Source organism: Prinia subflava, chromosome 19 (genome assembly GCF_021018805.1).
Source record: "Prinia subflava isolate CZ2003 ecotype Zambia chromosome 19, Cam_Psub_1.2, whole genome shotgun sequence".
NCBI lineage: Eukaryota > Metazoa > Chordata > Aves > Passeriformes > Cisticolidae > Prinia > Prinia subflava.
Window position 1 is genome coordinate 3,306,917 of NC_086265.1, and position 24,082 is coordinate 3,330,998.

At 53.8% G+C, this 24,082-nt stretch overlaps 1 protein-coding gene across 14 annotated transcripts in view; it reads left to right on the forward strand.

Annotated features, from left to right (window-relative positions):
* The first annotated feature begins 9,048 nt into the window (after positions 1 to 9,048).
* Positions 9,049 to 24,082, forward strand: part of CUX2 (cut like homeobox 2) — a 65,493-nt gene continuing 50,459 nt past the window's right edge. For 7 of the 14 annotated variants that reach the window (XM_063415738.1, XM_063415746.1, XM_063415747.1 and 4 more), the window contains exon 1: positions 9,542 to 10,009. Coding sequence is in view for 5 of the 14 variants with exons in the window: in XM_063415743.1 (XP_063271813.1) it covers positions 9,123 to 9,185 (63 nt within the window). In the remaining 9 variants the exon portion in view is untranslated. Of the gene's footprint in view, positions 9,186 to 9,395; positions 9,494 to 9,541; positions 10,010 to 24,082 lie in introns of those variants that run through there. The other 7 variants (XM_063415743.1, XM_063415751.1, XM_063415748.1 and 4 more) reach the window with 4 other exon arrangements.

Here is a 24,082-nt window from a genome sequence, read left to right on the forward strand (position 1 = left end):
GTTAAAACTGTTCTGGTGAAAAATCGGATGGATTTTGCCTCTTCCCGGCGGAGCTTTGGGCTCTCAGTACTCACCATGGCTTCGCTCGGCCGCCGGTGTCACTGTGAGGGGTGTCCCAGAGCCACTCCCTCACTCCCCCCGGCTTGAACAATAAATACACCCCCCTCGGGGTTAAAAATAGCCCCATGCCCACTTTTGGCTGTAATAGGTAATTTGGCCGCCCCCAACCCTGTTGTCTGTGCCTTTCTCTGTCCCTCTCTCTCTAATCTGGAACAGCAGCTTGTTGTCACCGGCTGACGGTGACATGTGAGCCCGGGAGGGTTTCAAGGTTACCGCAGTGCCGGGTGGCCCCCGGCTCCCGCGCTGGGGATGCTGACCCGGGACAGCACGGGAACAATCCCACCTGCTTTTGTCACTCGGGCTGGCGCCGGGCTTTGTCCCCTCCTCTGGGACACTCAGGGAGGGGTTGGCCCCAGGGAACCCCCCGCTAGCATCCCCCAAGCTTTGGGACACGGATGTTTTTCCTCGGTGCTTCCAGGTGTCCTTGGGAGCCTCGCTGCTCCATCGCAGGGCTGGCACGGCAAAGCCGGGAGCAGAGGAGCCCCCCTGCCCTCGGGTCGCCTCCCTTGGGCTGCTGCAGGAGCAGGACACGCTGCCGGGTCACCCAGCCTGTGGCCGAGCAGGGAACGTCCCGCTGCAGCCCCGTCCCGGAGAGCTGCAGGGAACATCCCAGAGCTCTGCAGCCCCATCCCGGAGCTCTGCAGCCCCGTCCCGGAGCTCTGCAGGGAACATCCCGAGCGCTGCAGCCCCGTCCCGGAGCTCTGCAGCCCCATCCCGAGCGCTGCAGCCCCATCCCGGAGCGCTGCAGGGAACATCCCAGAGCGCTGCAGCCCCGTCCCGGAGCTCTGCAGCCCCGTCCCGGGGCCGGAGGAGGATGCGGAGCTCCCACAGAGCCGGGCAGGCACGAAGAGCTCCTCGCTCAGTGTCACCCCCGCCGAGGCACCTGTCACCCAGCTGAGCCAAACATTTGCTCGCCGTGGTCCCGGTGGGACACACACACGTTTAACTCTCTCAATTCCGGGCTCGGTCCCGGGGACACATCCTGCGATGGTGACACTCACGCTGCCCGGACTCTCCGGCTCAGCATTCCTGCAGCAAAAGCCAAGGGATACACGGGCAGGCAGGCAGGCAGCAATCCCACAAAACCTCTTCCGTGTCTGCTGCGCTTGTGGAGCAGGACTTGTGGCTGCCTGCACCGGGCTACTCTGTGGTTCCCTTTTGCCTTCAGCCTGTTCGTTTTATCTCCCCTCCCTCCCTCTCGCCTTGCCCGGGATGAGCCTGGAAGAGGATTCACGGGCACGCAGGGCTGGGAATGGCGCTGCCAGCCCAAGGATGCCCATCAGCCCCCGAGGTCTGGCCGTGACCCGGTGCCCGGGGGGCTGCCCGGCGTTGTCCCCTCCGCATGCCGAGGAGGGTGGTGGGCGAGCGGGGAGGGCTGGGACAGGGCTGGGAACAAAAGGGATTGTGAAACCAGATCCCTGGAACTCCGGGCTATGCCCAGACAATGCCCTTGTTTTCCCGGAGGTCACAAATATCGAGTTTAATCCCCGGCACTCGCCGCCCGGCTGCCACGGCCGAGCCAGCGAGGATGGCATGACGGGGAGGATTTCAGCAGGGAAAAGTGCCTGAGGAGGAGGAAACTCCCGATCCGGGAATGACCATTCCCTGCAGCTCAGGGAAGGGATTTCAGGATGTGTGTGGGGGTCTGTGCGAGCAAAAGGGCAGGAGCTGGGGCCAGGACCAGCCGGGGATGAGGGGGATCAATCTCGGCACGGACGGTCCCTCGTCCTGCCAAGTTCAGCTGGATTCATCGGCCAGCCGAGCCCAATTACCTTAATTTGTGGCATTAAGGAAAAATCCATAAGCATCAGGGAAGTGATGTGTGCTGGTTTCACGGGGCTGCTCGGCCGTGGAGCCACCGGCGCCGCCCGGGCGCCGCCTGTCCCCGTCCCCGGCTCCGTGTCCGTGCAGGAGGAAACCCTGCGGCTGTGGGGATCTCACACAATGCCATTATTTCAAGAACAACCATTTTTACCTGCCCAGCCTGGGAGAAGCCAGTCCTGGGTGTCTCCCCGGTGTTGCCGGGTTGTGGCTGGGGGGCTTTGAAGGGTCGGCGGTGCCGAGGGGGGCACAGAAATCCGGGATGGGCACGGGGTGCAGATGGCTGCCAGGGCTTCTGCTGTGGTTTATTGCATCTGCTGCACTGCTCACTTCTTGCTGCCAGCTGAAATCCTCTGAAATCCTGAAATCCAGCACGGGGCAGACCCTGCTCTCCCCTGAGGATCCCAGTCCGGCCTGCAGATGGAAGCGCCTCCAGGCACATCACATCCCTCTCCTCCCGTGGATATTGGGGGGCTTGTCGGCCCCCAGGAAACCCTGAGTGCTTTAAATGCATCTGTATGCACAAACCTGCCTCTGGAGCCCTGTAGTGAACAAAAGAGCTGAGGGAAGCGGCTGCAGCCTGTGAATGGATGTCAAGGAATAACACACGGATCCGTGCCATGGCAAAACCAAGCGCCGTCCCTTCTTATCTGCAAAAGAGCCTGTGTTTTACATGAAAAAAGCCTTTCTAATTAATAGGCCGGCCCCTCATGAGCTCGATAAAATATGGAGTCAAAAGGACTTGATTAACCCCCGCTCTGTGCAGGGCGCCTGCTCTGCCCGGGAACGGCGCCGTGTCTGGGGATCCCGGCAGCATCCCGGGGATCCCGGCAGCATCCCGGGGATCCCAGCAGCATCCCGGGGATCCCGGCAGCATCCTGGGGATCCCGGCAGCATCCCGGGGATCCCAGCAGCATCCCGGGGATCCCGGCAGCATCCTGGGGATCCCGGCAGCATCCTGGGGATCCCGGCAGCATCCCGGTACCGCTGAGCCCGAGCATTCACGGGGCTCCGTGGCTGCTCCTTTTATGAATATCCTTTGCTCCAGCCAGTGTAGTATTCTTTCTTTTCCTTTTTTTTTTTTTTTTTTTCTTTCTGTGATCAGACACATTTGACTAAACTAATACATATTTATACACACTCCGGGACGTTCCCATCCAAACCAATGTAAATTACCTCTGACCAATACATTTTCCCAGGAAATCAATGCATTTTAACACTGGATAATATTTATGAAATTGAATTTTTTTTATTATTGAAGCTAATGCAATTCCCTTCTGTTTTATGCATTTTTATTAAACTAATGCATTTTAAATTAAACTGTTGTATATTAACTACAATGGCTGTGGGTACTTACAGTAAAGTAATATATGTTTGCTGGAATCAATACATATTCCAAACCTGGGAATTTCCAGTTAACAAGGCTATATCAAATATAACAAATGCATGTAGCTACTTAATTTGATGCTTATGTACACTGACTGTTATATTTGTTTATTGGTAATGATTATTTTAAAGGGGGGAAGCATACTAAAGGTAGAAAGATAGATTCCTGTGCTGCAGTTGGAAGCTGCCAGAGGTGGTCACCCCATCCCTGATGCCCAAATTGGGGTGACCCACGTGCCCTGGTGCTGGCTGGTGGCTGAAATTCATCTCCTGTGCTGCTTTCTGTGCCCTCTGTCACATCCCTGAGCCTCAGTCTCCACAGCGTGAGGTTTTGGGGACATCCTTCCCTTGCCCCACACTCCCCCAGAGCTCCTTTCTGCTGGCAGCATCCTCGGGAGCTTCAGAGGGTTTTACCCCTCTCCCCTTGGTGTGCAGAAGGTTTCCACGTGTGACAGCTTTTTCTGCACAGGCTTGATGCCGCAGCTTTGCCCGAATCAGCTCCGTTTTCCCTTGGAAAGTTGTAGCACCGTGGTTATGGCCGGGAGGATTTGCCCAGCTCAGGAATTTGGGGAAGAGCTGCCGAACAGAGCCAGGGCTGGCTGGCCCGAGGGTGGGGACGAGGACAGACAATCCCTGAGCTCTGGCCTGTCCCGGGGCTGTGCCCTGCACTGAGAACAGGAGGCAGTCCCGGCCTCCCGAGCCGCAGCATCGACAGGAAAAGCCATAAATATCCGCCGTCAGCACACCAGCGGCGCCGGGGCTGAGATAATTCGGGCGAAGCAATAAGAGAGGAAAATTAATTAAAGAGCATGTGCTAATTGTAGGGGAAATGTGCGTGCAGTAAGTAGCCGAGGCAGAAAGGCCGGTGGGGAGATCGGGCACTCTCCCCGCACATCCCGGGGCACCCGGGGGGCAGCGGGGGCTGAGGGCGGGCACAGCTCTGCCATGTCCCGCCGGCACCGCGGGGTGTTGTCACGCCCTGAGGCGCCTCACCCTGCACTCCTGTGCTCCCCTTGTCCCTTTATGTCCCCCCCGTGTCCCCCCCGTGCCCCCGACCCTGCCCGCCGGGACGCGCTGCAGCTCCCGCGGTGGCCGCCAGGTGGCGACGTCGTAGCGGGCGCTGTGAGGTCCCGGCGGGGGCGGGGGAGAGAGGAGGGATGAGGGAAAAATGGGAAAAGGGAATGGGAAAAAAAGGGATGGGAAAAAAGGGATGGGAAAAGGGATGGGAAAAGGGATGGGGAAAAAAGGATGGGAAAAGGGATGGGGAAAAAAGGATGGGAAAAGGGATGGGGAAAAAGGGATGGGGGAAAAGGATGGGGGAAAATGGGAAAAGGGAATGGGAAAAAAGGGATGGGGAAAAAAGGGAATGGGAAAAGGGATGGGAAAAGGGATGGGAAAAAAGGGATGGGGAAAGGGAATGGGAAAAGGGATGGGAAAATAGAGGGGAAAAAAGGGATGGGGAAAGGGAATGGGAAAAGGGATGGGGAGAAAGGATGGGAAAAAAGGGATGGGGAAAGGGAATGGGAAAAGGGATGGGGAAAGGGAATGGGAAAAGGGATGGGAAAAGGGATGGGAAAAAAGGGATGGGAAAAAAGGAATGGGGAAAGGGATGGGGAGAAAGGATGGGGGGAAAGGATGGGGAAAAGGGATGGAGGGAGAGGGCAGGGAGAGCAGCAGTAGGGAAAGAAGCAGAGGGAAGAGGGGCTGCAGGGAGAGGTGACATGGCCATGAAGCTCCACCACGTGTGGTAATGAGCTTCTGTGCTGTCATAGAACCAGAGGATGGTTTGGGTGGGATGGGACCTCACTGCTGTGGAGAATCCTGCATCCCTGAGCTGGCAGAGGCCAGACAGAGCCCTGGGATGGCCCTGGCTTTTCCCCTTGGAGGAGACAAAACTCCAGCAGTGGGAACACAGGGAGGGCAGCAGGACCTCAGCCAGGGCTCCAGGGACCCCAGGACCTGCTGGGGACATCTGACAGGGGCTGCCCTGCCTTCCCCTTCACGGCATGGGCACAGAGCTCTGCAGAGCCTGCCCATGAGGGATGTGCAGCTGAGCCTGAGCTCCTGGGCAGCCCCGGGGCCTCACACACCCCTGACATCCCTGCTTCCTCTGGTCGCACTGCTGTCCCCTGGTGAGGCTCCCGGTGTCCCTCTGCCCATCCCTGGGACAAGGTGACCCAGCAAGATCCCAGTCAGCACTGGGTCACCATCAGCAGCCCCTTGGCTGCCTAATGGGGCCAGATCATCACTGCACAAAGGAGTTACGTGGATCACAAACAGGCAGGAATAAATTAACGCCTGGAACGGGAGTGTGTTGAAATCCTTCTTCTTTTTTTTTTTTTTTTAAGTACACAGAAAAGCCCCTTCCATATTTTAATTAAAAGCCTTTCAGGAGAGCAGGCAAGGGGCTGCCATTTACAACGGGCTATTGTCAGGCGCACAAAGCAAACGGGGCTGGAGACAAACTGATTTATTAACCTGCGCCTCGCAGCGCTCCCCGGGGTGGGTGAGCCCTCCCTGGAGGGGGGGTGACAGCACTGGGGTCCCCCTGCTCTCCCTGGGGTGCTCCATGGCCATGGGACAGCACCCAAGGGGACACAGGGGACATGGCTGGTTTGTGCCACCCCACAGCTCTCCACCCCTCCAGGTCCCTCTCTTCTTCCTTACGGCTCCCATTGATTTATTAATGATTTGGCCAAACAGCAACGTTCCTCCAAAGCCCACAATTTAATTTGCTCACCCAAGATGCCAAGTTAGTTTTAGCCCTGATTTATGAGCAGGCTCCTGTGTTCCCTGGGCAGCAGAGCAGATTTATGGGGGTGAGATCAGCTCTGTGGGCCCAGGGAGAGGGTCCCTGCCTGGGACCGTCCTGGTGGTGTCCAGCAGATCCCTGGAGCACCTTGGTCATGAACACACTGAGCAATCCCTGCTGCTGGCATGGAGAGGAACCAGCTCTCCCCTCAGCACAGACCACTCATCCCACCCGGGTTTACTGACCCATCCATGAGCAAATCTCCCCTTGGCCCTGATGGAGGTGTGGAAATGAATTCCCACATGGGATCTCCCCTTGTACAGCCTCTGCTCCCACCCCCAGCTAATTACAGCCTCATTAAGCCAGAGGTGAAGGAGCTTCCTGGCACCACCAGCAGCCCCAATCTCATTACAAATCTCAGTGACTCCCAGAGGTTTCCACTCCCTGATTTTTATGATTTGGGGGAGAAGGGGATCTATTTATAGCACTTGGGTTGCCAGAGCAAAGTCGGAGGCTTTGACCTGTGTGCCCCCAAGCAGGAGCAGCACCGGGGTGGGCACGGTTTGGGTCTCAGAGCATCCGTGGAATTTGCTCCTGATGCCACCAGGGCTGGGATTTCAGCTCAGCATTTTCATCTGGGGTTCCCTGGTTCCAGGCAATGCATTTGTTGCAGGACCATAAGAAGGATTTGCCTCTTTCCCAGGCAGCTCTGAAGGTGAGGAAGATGGTGGTGCAGAGCTCACAGGAGCATCCAGGCTCTCACTGCCTCGGCTCCTGCAAATCTTTCTTTGAACTTTGATTTTCTGTTCACTTATTCTTCTGCCTGAGGCGTTTTGCAACTGTGGGATTGTGAGCGGCTCTGAGTTTCTGTGAGTGGAAGAGATGAGAAGAACAAGATCATTTCCTGGCTGTTTGTGCTACAGTGTGGGGCCAAGGTCACTTTGGGTGTCTGCCTCACCCTTTTGGACAATATTCCTCTCCCAGGAGCAGCCCTGTCCCTGTTGTGAAATACAAAGTTGTGTTTTGTGTCAGGTGAATAAAGGGAATCTGTGTAATTGTAATTGTGGAACACGGCCATGGGACAGTTATAAAGATGAGTTCTGATAAACAACCGAGGAAAGCATGGGAGGAGGTTTTTGAACAAACCTTTTGCTTGCAATTACCTATTACAAACCTCAAGATATTCTGCAATGAGAGTCTTTGAATTGTATCTTTAGAAGTTTGCTTTGTATTAAAGAATTTTAAACCGTGGTTTTAGAATGTAAAAAGGCTTTAGACAAAAGAAGGAAGTAAGAATGATCTTAGGCTTTCTCAGAATGGTGAAAACATCCTGGATACGGAAGAAGGATTTCAGCTCGCTGATTTATGGTTCTTGAAAAGGGAAACTGGACATCATTATCGAAAGATTGATAGACCTGGAAAACAGAAACTGGACCCCACATCTGGAAGCTGGACCCCACCACCTGGGATGCATATCCTGGATGTGCATCCTGGAATATCGAAACCTGAAATAGATCACAATAGAGTACAGAAATCCAACAGGAACCAAACATCGCCATCATAGATCTACGATTATTAGGTATTGAATAGTGACGTTAAAAATTGGAAATACAAACTGCTGAGAAAAGCTTATGAATATGTATGAATATAGGGAATAAAGTACCAACAAGTCCAGCAATTGGGGAGAACCTGGAGAACCCCACCACTGCACCCAGCACTGCCTTTGCTCATACCTTGCCATGCTAATTAATCAATTATTAAATTGGATTGCTGCTTGATCTATTGGCCGTGTCAAGCATCTCATTTCTAACATGCAGCAAGGAGTTTCAGCAGCAGTGAAGGGCTACAAGTGACCACTGCAGGAGCACTTCAGGCTTTGCTGGTGCCCATCTCCCTCCAGCCCTTCCGAGCACAGGGACCCAAAGGGGACAGGTAAGACAAAGGGACCAGGACAACCATGACCATCCTGCCCTCATTGTCGGCAGTTTTGGAGGCAAAGCAGCTTGTGACCCCCCCGGGAACACTTTGGGACTCCCTCCCTGGGATGGTGCTGGGCAGTGCTTGCCCGTTTTGGGGTGTGGGGCTGTCACAGCCTGGCAGGAGCGCCCGGGCTCCTCCAGGAGCAGAGCTGTGCCTGCACCACAGCCCAGGGTGTTCCCTGCTCCTTGGCAAGGATATTAAACCTCTGCTCTTGCTTGGTCTGCAAATCCCCGCCCGCAAATTGCGCCCGAGAGGCAGCTCTGTCCTTCTCTGCTCAAAATTGAGCCGTGGCCAGTGGGGCTGGGGTCCCTCCAGCACAAACAGGGCACGGCTCTGCTGGGAGGCGCCACTTCCCCGGGAGATTGGGAATTAATTCTCCAAGCCCCTCGGATGCTGCTGTGGCCAGTACAGCAGGCTATGTGGTGTAGAAAATGTAAAGTTCCTTTTCTTTTGGGGGGGAAGCAGAGAGGGAATTTCTGGGACAGATGTTGTCAGTGCCCAGACGCTGCTGGGTGGCTCCGCTCCTCTGCTGAAGTTGGTTGGACTCTTCAGAGCCATGGAGAAATTTAAAAATACAGCCCCGAATCAGCCCGAATTCGGGGTATTTGTGAATTTGGGGTGTTCCTGGCTGTGGAGCGCTGGGAGCGCGTTTGCTGTAGCCGTTCCCGGCAGGTCAAAGGTGCTGGAAGGGTCAGATCAGGCGGAAAAAAAACCAAACAAGCCTGGAAAAGTTTAACCGGCGGCTTCCGGCTGGCGATTTTTCCCAGCTAAAAACCTTCCTTCGGCCGGGAGAAATCCATCCCCCGGGGATTCCGCACCCCCTTCCCGGCACTCAGACCGGGGAAGGGCTGTCCGGGGGCCGCGGGGGGCGATGCTCGGGGGCAGCCCCGGGGGGGACAGGGCTGGTCCAGGGGGGTGCCCCCATCCCTCCTCCCCGCGGGGCGCGGGCGGGGCGCGGCGGGGCCGCCCCCGGGGGAGGCGGGCGGGCAGGCGGGAGGCCCCCGCTCCCTCCGCGCCCCTCCGCGCCCCTCCGCGCCCCTCCGCGCCACCGGGCTCCCCCAAGATGGCCGCCGCCGTGGGATCGATGTGTCGATACCGGACACGGTTTGATGCCCGCCGGCTCCAGGTCGGTGGCGGCGGCGGGCGCGGGGCTGGCGGCGGGAGGGAGGGAGGGAGGGAGGGATGGGGGCGGCCGCCCGGATCACTCCCCCCCCTCCGCTTCTCCCCGTCCCTCCCTCCCTCCCTCTCCCCCCGCGCCCGCCCCCCTCCCTCCGCCCGCCCTTCCCCATCGATAGGTATCAGAAATTGATCCCCGCCGCCGCCGCCGCTCTTTGTTCGGCGCCGCCCGCCCGGGAGCCTGGAGCAGAGCATGGAGCAGCGCTAGCGGCGATGGAGCCGCGATGGAGCCCCGGCCCCCGCCCCGCCGCCCCCGAGGTGACAGCAGGGCCGGGGGGCGGCCGCCGCTCCGCCCCGGCGGGAGGGAGGGAGGGAGGAAGAGGAGGGAGGGAAGTTGCGCGGGATGAAGTTGCGGGGAGCGCGGCCCCCCGCGCCGCCCCGCCAAGTTTCTGGCGGTCCCCGCCCGCCGAGCGGAGCCGCAGGTGCCCGCGGGCTGCCGAGTGTCCCCGGCGCCGCCCGCGGCGGAGGCGGCTCGGTCCGCGCGTCCCCCGGCGCGCTCGGGGCGGGCAGAGCCGCGCGGCTGCGGTGATGGATGCGGGGATGGCGGAGCGGGGCTGCCCGGAGCCCCGCCGCCCTCCCATTGTTATCCAGGGCCGGTGTGCGGGGCCGGTGCGGGGGCTCGGCCAGCCCTGAGCGCCGGGAAGGCGGGCGGTACCGGGCCGTGCTGCTCGGACCGGGCATGGATGCGGCGGCGGGGCCGCGGCTCCTTTGTGGCTCCGGGCAGGTCACGGCCGCCGTATCCCACCGTGGCACCCTCGGTCTGTGAAATTCCCGGTAAGTCCTTTGTTACCGTGTGCGGGGGAAGGTTGCCAGGGGCTGCTGACAGTTTGTGACCTTAAATACGCACCTTAAATCGGAGGTGGATAATTAACACAATGGCTCTCCCAACATAATGGGATGAAACCCAACCTGGAGCCGCTACAACAACCGGAACGCGCATTTCCATGGATATTAAATGGGTTTATCCCTGTAGGATATTCCGGAGTTTCAAATGCAGCGTGCTTCGGAGGGGAGTAAACAAATTGAAATGCGATTTATGGGGCTCCGGTACCGGATCAACAGTTACAGCATTTAATGCATTTTGGCTTTTAAGCAGATTACGTGCTGCATCCGCGCTACGCGACCCGAAAAGTACCGCAGGTACCGCGGCCGGTGGGTTTGCCATGACTGCTCAGTTCTGGCATTGTGGCCGGGAAGGGATTACGGCTCTTAAGCGCTTCGGATACAAAAGCGTTCCTCCCTAAATCGCGCTAATGACTTTTCCTGGGTGCGCGCAGAGCCTTTATTTAAAGATAAATATTGGCAGCTACTTTGCCGTGGGTCCGTCGGGGGCGAACTTTGCCGGAGGGAGAGGTGGGCTGGGAGGCGGCGGCTCCCCTGTTCCGCCTGTGGGTGGGTGCGGAGCTGGAGAGGAGCAGCGGGGATTGACTTCTGTCCAGGCAGCAGTTCTGCCGCCTCGCCGGGATCACGCTGGGAAAGGTGACCTTGTGCCAGCTTGGCCTAATGCCCTCCATTAAAAAAAAAAAAAAAAAAAAAAAAAAAAAAAAAAAAAAAGACAACAAGAGAGGGAAGAAAAAAAAAAAAAAAAAAGAAAAAAGGAAGGCAAGCAATCCATTTATTATTCTTCCAGGAGCTTTTTCCTTTTTTTTTTTTTCCCCCTTCCTTTTTAATGGATGTGTCTGAGCAGCTCTGGTGGCCTGGGGCTGGCCGGGAATGGCAGAGTTTGAGCCGCCCTGATGAATGGTGGGCATATGGAAAACACAGGGATAATGTGCGGCTCGGCAGCGCCGGGATCGAAGCGGCGCTGAGCCCTTTTACGGCAGAGAGCCGCGGAAATGAGGAGAGATAAAATTCTATCAAAGATAATGCCAGGCGTATTTCACCGGGTTATGAGATTGGTTTACTGTGTGCGTTACTAATGCAGTATTTTTATTTTTTTTTTTACAGCTTTCTTGTGTGTGGTAGTCAGAGCGGGATTCATACCTTCACGGGGTTTTTGGGGTTTGATTTGCTCGGGGTTTATTGCGTTCTGGTCGGCACCGTGTGGATTTATGGGATGCTCTGCTCCTTGGATGCTGCTCTAATCCAACCCGTTCTGCCTTAAAACGGCAAAAAACCGGGCAAGAGTTGCGAGCTGCAGGTTTTGGGGGTAATAAATACAACGGCGAGCCAGAGCGATTAGAGCCATCTTTTATAAATGTCTTCACATCTCATTATGCAGATGAGCTCTGGCTACACGGCTCCCAGCCTTTGGTTCTCCCGTCAAATAAAATGTTCTTGGGTTTATTTCCCGGAATGCAAATGCTCTCCCCTCGTGCTGGAGTTGGGCACAAACTTCGCTGTCTCTGCCGGATGGGAGCCTCGGAGGCTGGGCTGGTTTGATGAAATGTTTTTGCTGTTTAAAGTTTAGGGGAGAAGGAGGGGAAAAAAAAAAAAAAGACACACAACTGTGGATGTGATTAAAATATTATAACCTTATGATATTCTGAAGTGCATAAATTTTACATATCAGCTACAGAGGGAGTTTAGACATCCATTAAATGATATGACAGCTTGACTTATCTAAATGTGCATCATTTAACAATGTGTCAAAATTCTGCTTTATATAGACGACAGCAGTAAATAAGCTATCAGTCCTCTTGGCTGGAGCTTAATTCCTGGAGCTTGGACTAATAAACTTAACTGAATTCTTGTGGAGCAGCAGGATAAACCTGGGGGGAGGCTGAGGTGCCTCTGGGGCTGTGACTGGGGGAGCTGCACCCCTGCAAAGACCCCGGGTTTGTAGGGCTCTTAGGGAGAGACTGGTGGGACATTCCAGTTTCCTCCAGCATCTCCAGCACCTTCCATCCCCGTCCCTGCTGGAGGTGGGATGGTGGCTGTGGTCACTGTGCCCAGGGGAGAGCGGGGGAGCCCAAGGAGGCTCCGTGTGCCCCCATCCCAGAGGGATTTTTCTCTTTCCAAGCTGGAATCTCGGTGTTTGTGGAAGCGCAGCCTGTGCTCGGGGCCGGCCGAGAAGCCTTGCGAGGTTGGGAATGTGGTTTGTGCTTTCCAGTGGCTCCAGCTGCTCTGGGTGCAGCGGGGCGTGGGGAGCGTTGGCTGAGGAATCATCTGGTTTGAACAATTAATCTGAATTTGGGCGCAGCGGCGGCGCCGGGGCCGCGGCAGATGTCTGTCTCATGGTTGGCTTGGCCCTTGTCTGATGGCTCTGTGCTCCTCCTGGGAGCTCCCCAGTGGCCACAACTCTTCAGGTGGATTCTCTGCTGCCTCCCACAGGGCTGTGCCCTGTTGGTGGGGACACAAGTGACACCTCTGTCCTTCACCCAGGAGCTCTGAGTCGGTAAGGGTCGAGGGCTGTGGGAAATGCAGCTGCCCCCGAGGAGCTGCAGCTGAAATGGTCACTGGAATGTGGCTGGAGCGGTTGGCGGAGCATGGAGGATGTGGTGGCATCAACAAGTTCAAGCCTTGGTCTTGGGAGGACTCAGGTGCCTTGGAATGTCACCGTCATCGACCACCTCGTGGTGTCCCCTTCCTCTGTCCCTCCTTGGGACAGCCTGAGGTGACAATCCATCCCACCCCCCAAATTGTTCATTAATATCTGGTATTTCCACTATTTCCAGTTGATATGTGAAGGGAGGAGGAGATGGGCTGTGTTTCTGGTCCCACCTGCTCTGAGCACTGCTGGAAAGTCAGACTGTGAAGTTCCTGAAGTGAAATCTGATTTTTTTTTCTGTTAATTTTTTTTTTTTGGCTGAATAATTGAGATGCTGCCAGACAAGAAGAGCTGCAGAAAATGAGAGTTTATCTTTAGCATCACAGTTCTCACTTTAGAAACTGGTGACCCCAATTCCAGCCTGGAGAGTGACTTCTTCCCTAATTAATAAATCCATTAATTAATTGTGTGCGTGCTGCAGCCCATTAGAGGTGTACACGCTGGCCTCCTGATCCAGTTTAGTGGATTGTCTCTGTGGCCTTGGAAGCAGGGGGAAAAAAAAAGAGATTGTGTGACCATCAGGCAGATAGGGGACAGGGATGGAAACATAATTTGATTTTTGTGGGAGTGCAGGGATGAGCACAAGCCCTGCCACCTCCTGGTGGGTGTTCCAGCTTGGAGAGGGGTGTGGAGTGCTCAGGGGTGCTGTGCCCACTGAAATGGGGGACAGCAGTGCGGGGTGGGGGTCGTGGGGTGCCCCTTGTGCCGGTGCCCTGCGGGATGGGGAGCAGGGAGCTCCCGGGGCTGTGGCAACACCCTGTGGGTCTGGCAGGGCTGGGCACAGCTCCCGTGGAATGTTAAAGCCTTGGGTGGTCTGAATTATCATTTATGACCAGATTAAGAAGCTGTGCACCCCCAGCTCCTTCAGGAGGCACTTGCTGAACTCGGAAGCCTCAGCAGAGCCTGCGGAGCTCACGGTGCGTCTCCCTCCGTGTGTTGGCACAGGAGCTGCTCCCTTCAGTGAATTTCTCTTGTCTGCAGAGACCTGGAATGAAAATACAGGCAAATTGTTGTGTGTGCTGGTCCCAGGGCTCCTGTTTTCTCTACTGAATGGGAAGTTGTCTGCTGGCAAAAGAAGCATCTTTAAATGCAGGAGGCTTTGCTTGCCTGTGGGTTTTAGGGGCTCCAGGGGACCCTCTGCTCCCCCATTTTCCACTCCTGGTTTTGCTGGCTGGAGAAAATCGATGTATTTGGGTCCCCAGAGGTGGCTGTGTGTCCCAAGGGACATCAGTGGTGCTTCTCCCCTCCTCCCTTGAGTGCTGGCGTAATCATGGCGCCACATCCCTGCCTGCAGGAATTCCCACGTCCCAAATTTCAGGGAATTATCCTGGGAGCTGCCGACAAAACACAGCAAATTGAAATTACAGAGCCATTGTTTGCAGGGAGGGAAGGTGAGCAGCAGCATCCTGCTCCTCAGCATGCCTGGAAATGGGATTTATTTAGGATTTGTGAGCCATTGGTGTGTGCTCCCTCCACACCAGACCTCAAGACAGAACCCACCCTACAGCTCACAGTGCTGCACATTCCCTCTGGGATTGGAAAAGGCACATTAGAGACATCCATCCCCCCCAAAAGCCTGGGTGAAGTTTCTCAGAACAGTTTGTACCATCCTGCTCCTATTACCGAAAGATGTAATTCCCCAACTTGGGAGATAATAAGCAGGTATTGACTTCTGCTGGGGTCATTATCAAGATTTATTCAGTCAATATGGCTCCTTGGGTCAATAAATCTTGAGGTTGATAAAGGAGGAATATATACTTGCAGACTTTATTAAAAAGTTTTCCCCTTTTGTAACACTTTTTCCTGTGTGTTACAACAGGATCTGTGACTGAGTTTTCTTTAATTACCTTTTTTTTTTTTGTGGTGCACTTTTTCCTGCAGCTTTTGGTCTCTCTTTCCAAGACAGCACAATTTGGGAAGCAGGATTTGACCCTGTGCTGGTTCTGGCTTGGCTCTGGTGCTGGGTGAGGATTTGGGGGAGTGGGGGCAATATTCAATATTCCCACCATTGGTGGCTTTTTCAAGCTGAGCTTCCCTGGATGGGCCGACACCTCCTCCCATAATGGATTTGGTGCCTTTTCTTCTTTAACATGGCCTTTCTACTCAATTATTTTTTTGGCTACTTCGGTGCAGCACTCAGCGATTTCCCCAAAGCTGCCCCAGCACCCCTGAGCGCTGACTTTGCTGGGTTTAAGCGAGCGTGGGGCCGATTTAATATTTAACTCTCGGCGTGTGCCTGTGCCAGCCGGTCCTCCTGCAGCACGGATTCCCAAAAAAAGTAAATAAGCAATTTGAACCCCGGGTAAATATTCCTCTGGTGGGAGCTGTGCCATGCGTCAGCCGCTCGGAGCACGCCGCCGTTGCCTTTGGTAACGCTCCCGTGGTTTTACACCAAAGTCAGGACCTCGAGCATCCTTTGTTTTCTTCCGTGGGGATAACATAATAAAGTATTACCTGGCGCTGGCAGCAGGGCTTGTAATGTGTGCTGTAAGCACGGAGCAGAGCCGGGGTGTTATTGCTCAGCCTGGCTGCAGAGGACATTTATTCCTTATTAATCACGCTGACGGGGAGAGCTGCCTCCGTCTGCGGCTCTGGGAGTGCTGCACAAACATTGCTGCATCCCTGGGAGCTGGGTCATTGTTACCCCTCATGTCCCCTCGGTTTCTTGGCTCTGTGGGGGCACAGTTTGGGCTAAAAGCCCCCCGTGATGCCCACCAGGGTGGCTGGGATGGAGTGGAGGATGGTGCCCTCCAGGAGAAAGGCTGAGAAAGGAGAAGGGCACTATCCCTCAGGGTGGTGGGGCTAAACTCCATCCAGGGGAGGGTTAGGTTGAATATCAGGGAGAGGTTCAGCCCCCAGAGGGTGCTGGGCACTGCCCAGGCTCCCCAGGAAATGGGCACGGCCCCGAGGCTGCCAGAGCTTCAGGAGGGTTTGGACAACACTCCCGGGGTGGGATTGTTGGGCTGTCTGTGCAGGGCCAGGGGTTGGACTCGATCCTTTAGGGTCCCTTACAACTCAGGACACTCCGTGGTTCTGTGAGTCTGTGGGGCCTCTCCCCCTGAGTGGCTGCTGGTGCCACCTTTGTTGTGCCAGGATGGGATGGGGTGGGATGGGATAGGATGGAGTGGGATGGGATGGGATGGGATGGGATGGAGTGGGATGGGATGGGATGGGATGGGATGGGATGGAGTGGGATGGGGTGGGATGGGATGGGATGGGGTGGGATGGGATGGGATGGGATGGGGTGGGATGGGATGGGATGGGATGGGATGGGGTGGGATGGGATGGGATGAGATGGGGTGGGATGGGATGGGATGGGATGGGATGGGGTGGGATGGAGTGGGATGGGATGGGATGGGATGGGATAGGGATGGGGTGGGATGGGATGGGATGGGGTGGGATGGGATAGGATGGGATGAGGTGGGGTGGTATGGGATGGGGTGGGATGGAGTGGAACGCTGTGGCCGCACCTCTCCGCTTCCCTTCCTCTGCCACCAGAGATCTGTGTTGTTTTTTGGATTTGTTGATGCCAACCCATCCAAACTCCTCCCAGGGCCATTCCTGGCAGAGCTGAGGGCTGGTGGGTGCCAGGGCAGCGGGGCTGTGCCCTGGGATGGCTCCAGCACCCCAAGCACCCCGGGCCAGCGGCTCCGCTCGGCGCGCGCCGCTCAAGCAGCATCTCCTGCCACCGCGCTTCCCTTTCAAATAAAAGCAGCTAATTAACATTATTCTTTAATTATTGCCTTTATCAACAAGGGGTCTGGTTTATACCAGCAGGATAGTCGCTTTCCTTTCCACTACCCAAGCGAATGCTTCAATTCCTGTTGCTTTTGAAATGAATTTGATGTCATCTGCCCATTGTCACTTAATGGGGACACTTGGGTAATGATTGCGAGCTCCAGCCCTGTTAGCAGCACTGCGAGCGTGTAATTTAGCCCCTTAGGCAACGGTACTTTTGAAGTCTCTGGATAGTTTTGAACTCTCTGTTCTTAATTAAATATGCAATTTTTCACGGTAACCAGGTTAATTCTTTTGTGTTGTGTTGTAATACTGTTAGGAATTTTCATAGTTCTTATTAAACATTATTCAGGCATTGTGAATTCCATAATTAAAAAAAATGAAAAGAACAAAGCTTGATTCACTTCTTTCTTTTCCCTGGTTAATTTATCAAATGAATTTTGCAAATTTTTCTTTTTCTCCCCAGACAGCGTGCCAAGTGTTTTAAAGGGGAAGGATTTAATTGCTCTGTAGGGATTGGTTGGTTATGAAGGATTTGGCTGTTTGATTAGTAAACCCTATTGGGAATGGTTTAATGCTCCATGATCTTAAAAATTGTCTGATTGTGAGGCTCTCCAAGGATGTTTCCTCTCTTCCTCATGTACAGCAAAGGTTTTGCACAAGTGTGATTATGAGATGGGGAGGAGGGAGCCCAGGTCGGAGCTGGGTGAGCTGGGCTGCCCCGGCCAGGAGGAGGAGGAGGAGGAGGATGAGGATGAGGCAGAGCAGCAGTTCCCGTGTGTCCCTGCAGACTGTGGGAATGGAACTCTGGCTGGGGCTGCTGCAGGCTGGATCCATCACTCGGTTCCTCCTCTGAGGCTCACTGCCCGTTTTACCTTGTAATATAATGGAATTTTATGGAAGAGCTGGTTTATCCAGAGGCAAAACCGTGCCTGAATCACTCTGGTATCCCTGGGCACACATCTGTGAGGATGCTGCTGTGCCAGGGAGGTGTGGCTGGGGGATCCTTGCAGGCTGGGCAGGCACGAGGAGGGATTTGGGGATGCAGGGGAGGGGATTTGATCCAGGCACCCCAAAGCAGGGGGATCCCCCCTGCCCTGACTGTGGAGCCTGGGGATATCCAGCCAGGAGGTTTTTAAAAAGGATAAAACCACTCAGTTTCTGCTGGTTTTCTGGTCCTCTTTGGATCCAGAATTGATGGAGGTGATGTCTGTGCGCTGATATTGGGGCTGCAGGGGTGGGCTGTGACTCCAGTGTGCCAGGAAGGGCACAGAGCCCCAAAATCCCTGCTGGGGAAGAGCCTGGGCTTCCCTTCCAGTTCATCCAGGAGCATCCCTGTGGGTCACTGTGTTCTGTGCAGTTTTTAAACCCCTTTTGGATTTAATATAGAGGAAAAAAGGTCAATATTTGGTGGTTTCAGCCATATGGTGCCAGCTGGGCTCCCCCTGACGTTGTGGGGTGATGGATGGTGGGGCCTCACTGTTGAATAACAGAACAACAGCGTGGTGCTGGCACCCAGTGGGATTTTGGGGGCAGCAGGAGGGGTTTTGCCTCCTGCCTGGAGCATCCCTGGGAGGTGCCTCTGTCTGGGAGCTGCAGCCCAGCCTGGATCGATCGTGGCCAGTCTGAGAGGGCTCCCCAGGGGTTATTTGGGCTTTAAGGAGAGGTCAGAGAGTCATTACACTTATAAATATATTACGATTTAAGAGAAGAGCTGTCATTGTCTTTGAACTTGGTTTATGTGGCGCCGATTTTTCCCCATTCCCATTCCAGCCAGGAGGATCAGGCGGGCTGGGGCAGCACCTGGACAGCTTGGGGGAGGAAATAAAGGATTCAGCAGTGCTGGGCAGGGGGGCTTTGCCTCAAAAAAGATTTAGAATTTATGCTTAAAACTGCTGCTTTCCCATGAAACTTGGAGAAAATGTTAGCCTGAGGTTTGGGGAGCCGAGTGATGCTGTGGTGATGCAGCCAGCAGCGATCCTGGGTTGGAGTCTCTGTCAGAGCTGGGGTTTCTCTGCATCCTCATTTTTTGGGTGTTTTTGGGGAGGGACAAATCAGCAGCACGTGAGTGTCTGGTGTGACCAGGTGGGAACATCACCAGCCCACAAAGAGAAGTCCAAGGTGCCACCAAGCAGTGGCGTCACCCCATGGCAGTGCCGCCACCCCTGGGTTGAGCAGGGATGCCAATGGGGCTAAAAATGAGAATTTAAATCAAAGTAAATCCCAGCTGTTCCCCCAGTTTTCCTGTTCCTGGTGGCTGAGTTAGGCTCTGATGGAGCAATGCTGGGCCATGGCTGGAGCAGGGACACAAACCCCTGACTGTGGTGACACAGGGCTGGAGCAGAGACCAGCAGGACTGAGGGGCTCCACTCCCCACAGGGCTGTGCTGAAGCCAGAAAGTCACTTAAAAACAAAGAAAAAAAAAAAAAAAAAGATGGAAAAAAAAAAAAAGGCTAGACATTTGCAAGGGGAAGGCGAGCAGATGCCAGTAATGTATTCCCAGGCATGACACGGAGTGGCAGCGTGTCATGAACCGTGTCCCCAGGGACCCCCGGGCCTGTGATATTGGCTTTAACCCCCACCGGCTCCGGTCGGGGCGTAAATTCATCAGGCTTACGGGTATTGCTCTTGGACTACTGAATAATTTACAGTTGCAGAGCCCAGCCAGGTTCGGGTCATCGGGGTTCATGGGTTAATAACAGGTTTGGTTTTTGTTGTCAGCATCTGCCTTGATAACATATGAAAGAATCCTATTCTGTTGATTAGATTTTGAAATGGATCAATTTTTAATCAGCAGAACATCTGACTCACTCAATAAGAGGAGCGTGGTGGAGACAGGACGAGGGGCTCGTTATTTACAGGATTGTTTGTTTTTACTAATACGCAAATCCTCGCTGGGGCTGGGGCCTCCCCCCCGCCTTCCCTCACCCCAGCTCCCCCAAAATAAATCGCTGGGATTATCTGCAGCCTCGTGCCAGGTATTTGATCCATCTCCTGATTGGGTGGGAAATCCATGCTGCTGCTCAGGGCACACTTTGATTTAACTGTCTTGTTGTCGATGGAGAACATTTACACACCAGTCACCAAATCTTGGAAAATTTTACATTCTGGGGGTGTTTTATTCAGCTCTTCCTGAGCATCCTGCGTGGAGCTCCCCTCCCCAGGGACCACCAGGATGAGCTTGTGGGTGCTGGGAACCAACCCTGGTGGGATGCAGGAATATCCTGGTCAAATTCCTGCCTGTGAGCAAAGTTTCTGAGGGAAAAACTTTTGATTTCATTATTCAGAAGAGCTGAATCCCCATGGAAAGTTAAATACTGAGCGGGGGACCTGGGCAAAAGCTTTGCTTATTTATTTTCTAAATTATTTGGTTTTGATCCTTGGGCGCAAAAAAAGCCCAAAGTTGATGTATTTCATTGCATCTTGATAATGAAATGAATGCATCTTGTACATGTCTCTTTTTGTAAAGACATACATGAAATAAATATTATTTTTTAAATAATAAATTTGTAGGCTTTTAATGGAATCCACTGGGTCAAATTTTTTTTGGCCTGAAGCCAGTCAAGTGGTTAACAACCACTATCACAGGACTCTCTGAAAATCAAATTCTGTTTTTTAATAACAGAAAAGGTAAAAGTCTCATAAATGTAACTTTGGGAAGAGTGTCAGTGGGGTACAATGGCTCTGTGGGGGCTGCCTGGGCACTCCCTGTCACTGGCAGATATTGATAGAGGTAGGAACTTGGGATGATAATTTCCATGGTTTGCCCTGAGCCCTTTGGGATTTTACTTTTAAAACTTGTGCTGTCTGGCAGTCTCCTTAACCTAAATAAATATTCTCCCTTGGATCAATTAAGATGATGGCTGGTGGCGAGGAATTACTCCTGGTAGATTTTTTGCTTCTCTCCATTTCTTTCTTGAAAGTGTGGCCTCTTGAAAATCCGGTGCATTTCTGAATTTATAGGCGCAGGTTTTTAGTTGATTTGATGATGAGGTGATTTAAGCTTTGGGAGAAGCGTGCTGAGGCCTCTGGCTGGGGATGCTGGAGGTGGGGATGTGAACATGGGGATGGATTTCCTGATCCTTTGGGTGCCACAGTTCCAGCTCCCAGCTGAGCACCCACGTGCTCTGTGTTTGCTGACCTTTGGTCACAGCCCAAGTTTCCTCTGGAGCTTTGCAGTGCCTGGTGTTATTACAACCCTCTAATCCCAAGGGCTCATTCCTATAAACCTGGAAATAACTCTGCAGGTAATGGGTGTTTGCTCTCAGCAGATACAGGTGATGTATCAGCCTCTCCTAAGATCATTAGTGCTGTGAGGAGGTTAAATATGCAGATTATATCATCCCTGGCAGGTTTATTTGCAGGAGAGCAATGGGTGTCACAAGTTCAGAACTTCCAAATAAAGTTTATTTTAGTGATGGAAAAATGTGCTTCTTCTCTTGAGCACCTGCTGGTTATTTTCTGACAAGAGTTGGAGGAAAAACAGCTTTGCAAAGAGCAGAGGGATTCCTGGGCTGGTTTTTATTAAATAATGGGTGCTTAGAGAGCATTGATGGGGATGATGGGGTTTTAGTGCCTGATTTGGGCAGTGGGAGTTGCTCTGGGGACTTGCTCAGTTCTTGGCTCCTCTGGTAACTTATTAACTCCAAAAGCTGTCCTTGTGTTTAGCAGCTGAGTAAACGTATTGCTGATGGGTGCCTGGGTTTTAATGTCATTGCTCTGGACAGGATTGACCCAAAACAGCCCCAGGGCTGGTCCTGCTGCCCTGTGGGAGCAGGGAACAGCACAGGAGGGGCTGAAATGGGGCTTTGCTGCTTCCTTTGCACCTTGAGGCCGTGCAAAGGGGTTGCTCCCCTTCAGCTCAGGGTTTATTCCAGGGTTCCCATCCCTGGAAGTTTTCAAGACCAGATTATGCCAGGTTTGGAGCAACCTGGGATAGTGGGAGGTCCCCGTGCTCATGGCAGGGGGAGGAAGGAGATGATGTTCAAGGTCCCTTCCAGCCCAAAACCTGTTTTATTCTATGATTCATTTTGGGTGTATGAATTTGTACCCCAGCCAGTCCCAGGTACAACCCCGTGTGTCACTCCAAAGCTGCATGGATATGATCCAGAGTTACCAAGACCTGCAAACCATCCTCTCCTCTTTCCTCCTCGATTTTTTAAAGCCATTTAGCTGAGTAGGATGCTGCAGTAATTCTGGGCACCACAGGCAATTTGGGCTCATTAGGTCTCGCTGTGGGGACCGTACAAATTTACCTTTTGACAGCAGTGGTCTTCTCTGCCCATCCCTTCCCTTATTGAAGAGTCCCCTTCCCACCAGGATGCACACCCTGAGCCTGGAAGGGTTTCTGCGTGCCGGCCTTTTTTTAGGCTAATAATTAAACCAGAATGACAGATCCCAGCATCTCTTTATTTAAAGAGCAGATGGAGTGTTCTGGATATTAGCACGGCCCTGGCTCCCACGGTGCCAGCAGCCCCTGGAGCTCGGGGCTGTGTTATTGGGTGGGCAGCGGGTGACAACGCCACGGGACGCCAAAATCACGAGGGCATCGTTGGGTAGGGGTGAGCTGAGAGGCTTCTCCTTGTCCCTCTGTCCTGTCCCATGGCTGAACCCCAGGAAGCTGCTTCACAAAGCACTTTTGGACCGCTGTGTTGGCACACCTGGCCCGTGGTGGGCTGAGCTCTCCCTGTGTGCCACCCTGAGGTGCCACGGCTGTCACAGCCGGAGTGGGGCTCCTTTGGGGACACACATTTCCGTGGATAACCCCAGGCTGCCACTTCCAAAAGCTATTAAAGAACAGAGTGCAGGCTTTGGCTGGCCCAGAGCTCGTTGCTCCCTCCTCACTATCGAGATGTGGAGCTGCAGTGGTGATTTCAGAGCTGCCAATGCCATCCTAGAGGGTTCAGATCCATCCCCTCAAAATCCCTTCCTTTCCCATTTTGTCTCCACCCAGCATCACCACCCAGCCATGGTGCTGTGTACCTCCCACCCTGATTTCTCAGCAAAACACTTTCTTTTTATTTTTTTTCCAAGCAGCCACAATTGATAATTTAGCTCTGGATAAAGCAACCTTCCATCTTTTTCTTTCTTAGAGGCCAAAACACTGATGTTGTGTGAAATGGGAGCTTTGAGGAGGCTTTGTATGGAACTTAGCTTCCTGAAAAATTTATTTACTGCAACTGTGATCCGCAGGAGCGAATTGATGTTTATCTATAGTAGTTCTTGCCAGAAAAAAAAATGCATAACTGCACTTTCTTGGGAAGCCTTGAAAGGCCTTTTAAATAAGTGTCTAATAGTAGGCTCTCAATAGCAAACAGCCAGCTTGATAGACAGTGTACAGTATATTATTAACTATAAGCAGGCTTAATCTTTTCCTCATGTTTTAGAGAATGCTTTATAACCTTGTGGCCAAAGAATTCATGATCGCCAGGTATTTGAAGCTAAGCAAAAATTATACCAGCTGTAACTGCTGGGGGATCGATAGCGCTGGGAAGGGCGGGAGGCAGCGAGCTCCTGCTCCTGCTCCAGGAGCTGCTCTGGCCACCCCTCCTGGCTGTCTGCGTGGGGTTTGGGTGGCACAGGGGTGGTGTGGAAGATTCCCCGGGGAGGGATGCTGCTGGGGAGGGTGGGGTTGGGTTATTCTCCTCACGGGGAGGGATGAGGTCCTGGCGTTGTGTTGTTTTGGGCAGGTCCCAGCTCGGTGGTGGGATGATTAAAGTTTGGAAAGATCTCTGAGATCATGGAGTCCAACCATTAACACAGCACTGTTCACCACGTCCCCAGGTGCCACAACCTTCAAATGGTTCTGAGGGTGGTGATTCCACCCCTGCCCTGTTCCAATATCTGACCATCCTTTCTGTGAAAGAATTTTCCTGAATATCCCATCTCAACCTCCTGTGGCACAGCTTGAGGCTGTTCCCTCCAGTCCTTTGCACCCTGGGAGCAGAGCCTGGCCCTCCCCAGCTGCACCCTCCTGTCAGGGAGCTGTGGAGACCCAAAAGGTCCCCTGAGCCTCCTTTTGTGGTGCCCTCCTTCACTGTGGTGTTCCTCAGCTCCTGCTGCCCCTGCTGTGCTGTTGGACCCTGGGAGCTCTGGCCAGGAGTCAGGGAATCAATAGATGGTTAAGGTGATAAGTGGCTTTGCTAAAAACCAATTTTGCAAGAGGAGTTTGCAAAGAGGTCAGGGGAGAGGATCTGCATCTGCACTCGCTCCAGCCCGGAGCTCGACCTGAATTAACCTGGGAAATACCCTCAGTGCAGGACACGGCTGCTCTCCTCTGGCTTCTGTGGATCCTCCGGGAGGGTGAGCCTGAGGAGTGTCTGCTTCCTCCAGGCAGGGTATTTGGGTGAGGTGAATGTGCCTGAAGACAGTAGAAAATTAAACAAGCAGAGTTTGCTCAGCTGATAACTTCTCGCTGGTCTTGGAGCCGGAGCTGTGCTGGAATTCTGGTGGCAGTATTTACATTTGGATGAAGTGCTCCTGTACAGCTCCTCCAGCGTGGCTGGTCTAAGCAGGCTTTTCTCTGATCTCCACCGTGGCTGGATGCTGCTTCCAGCTCTATTTTCCCTTGAACAAACTCATTAATTGCACCCACTGTTGAGAAGATCCCATTTTCAGGG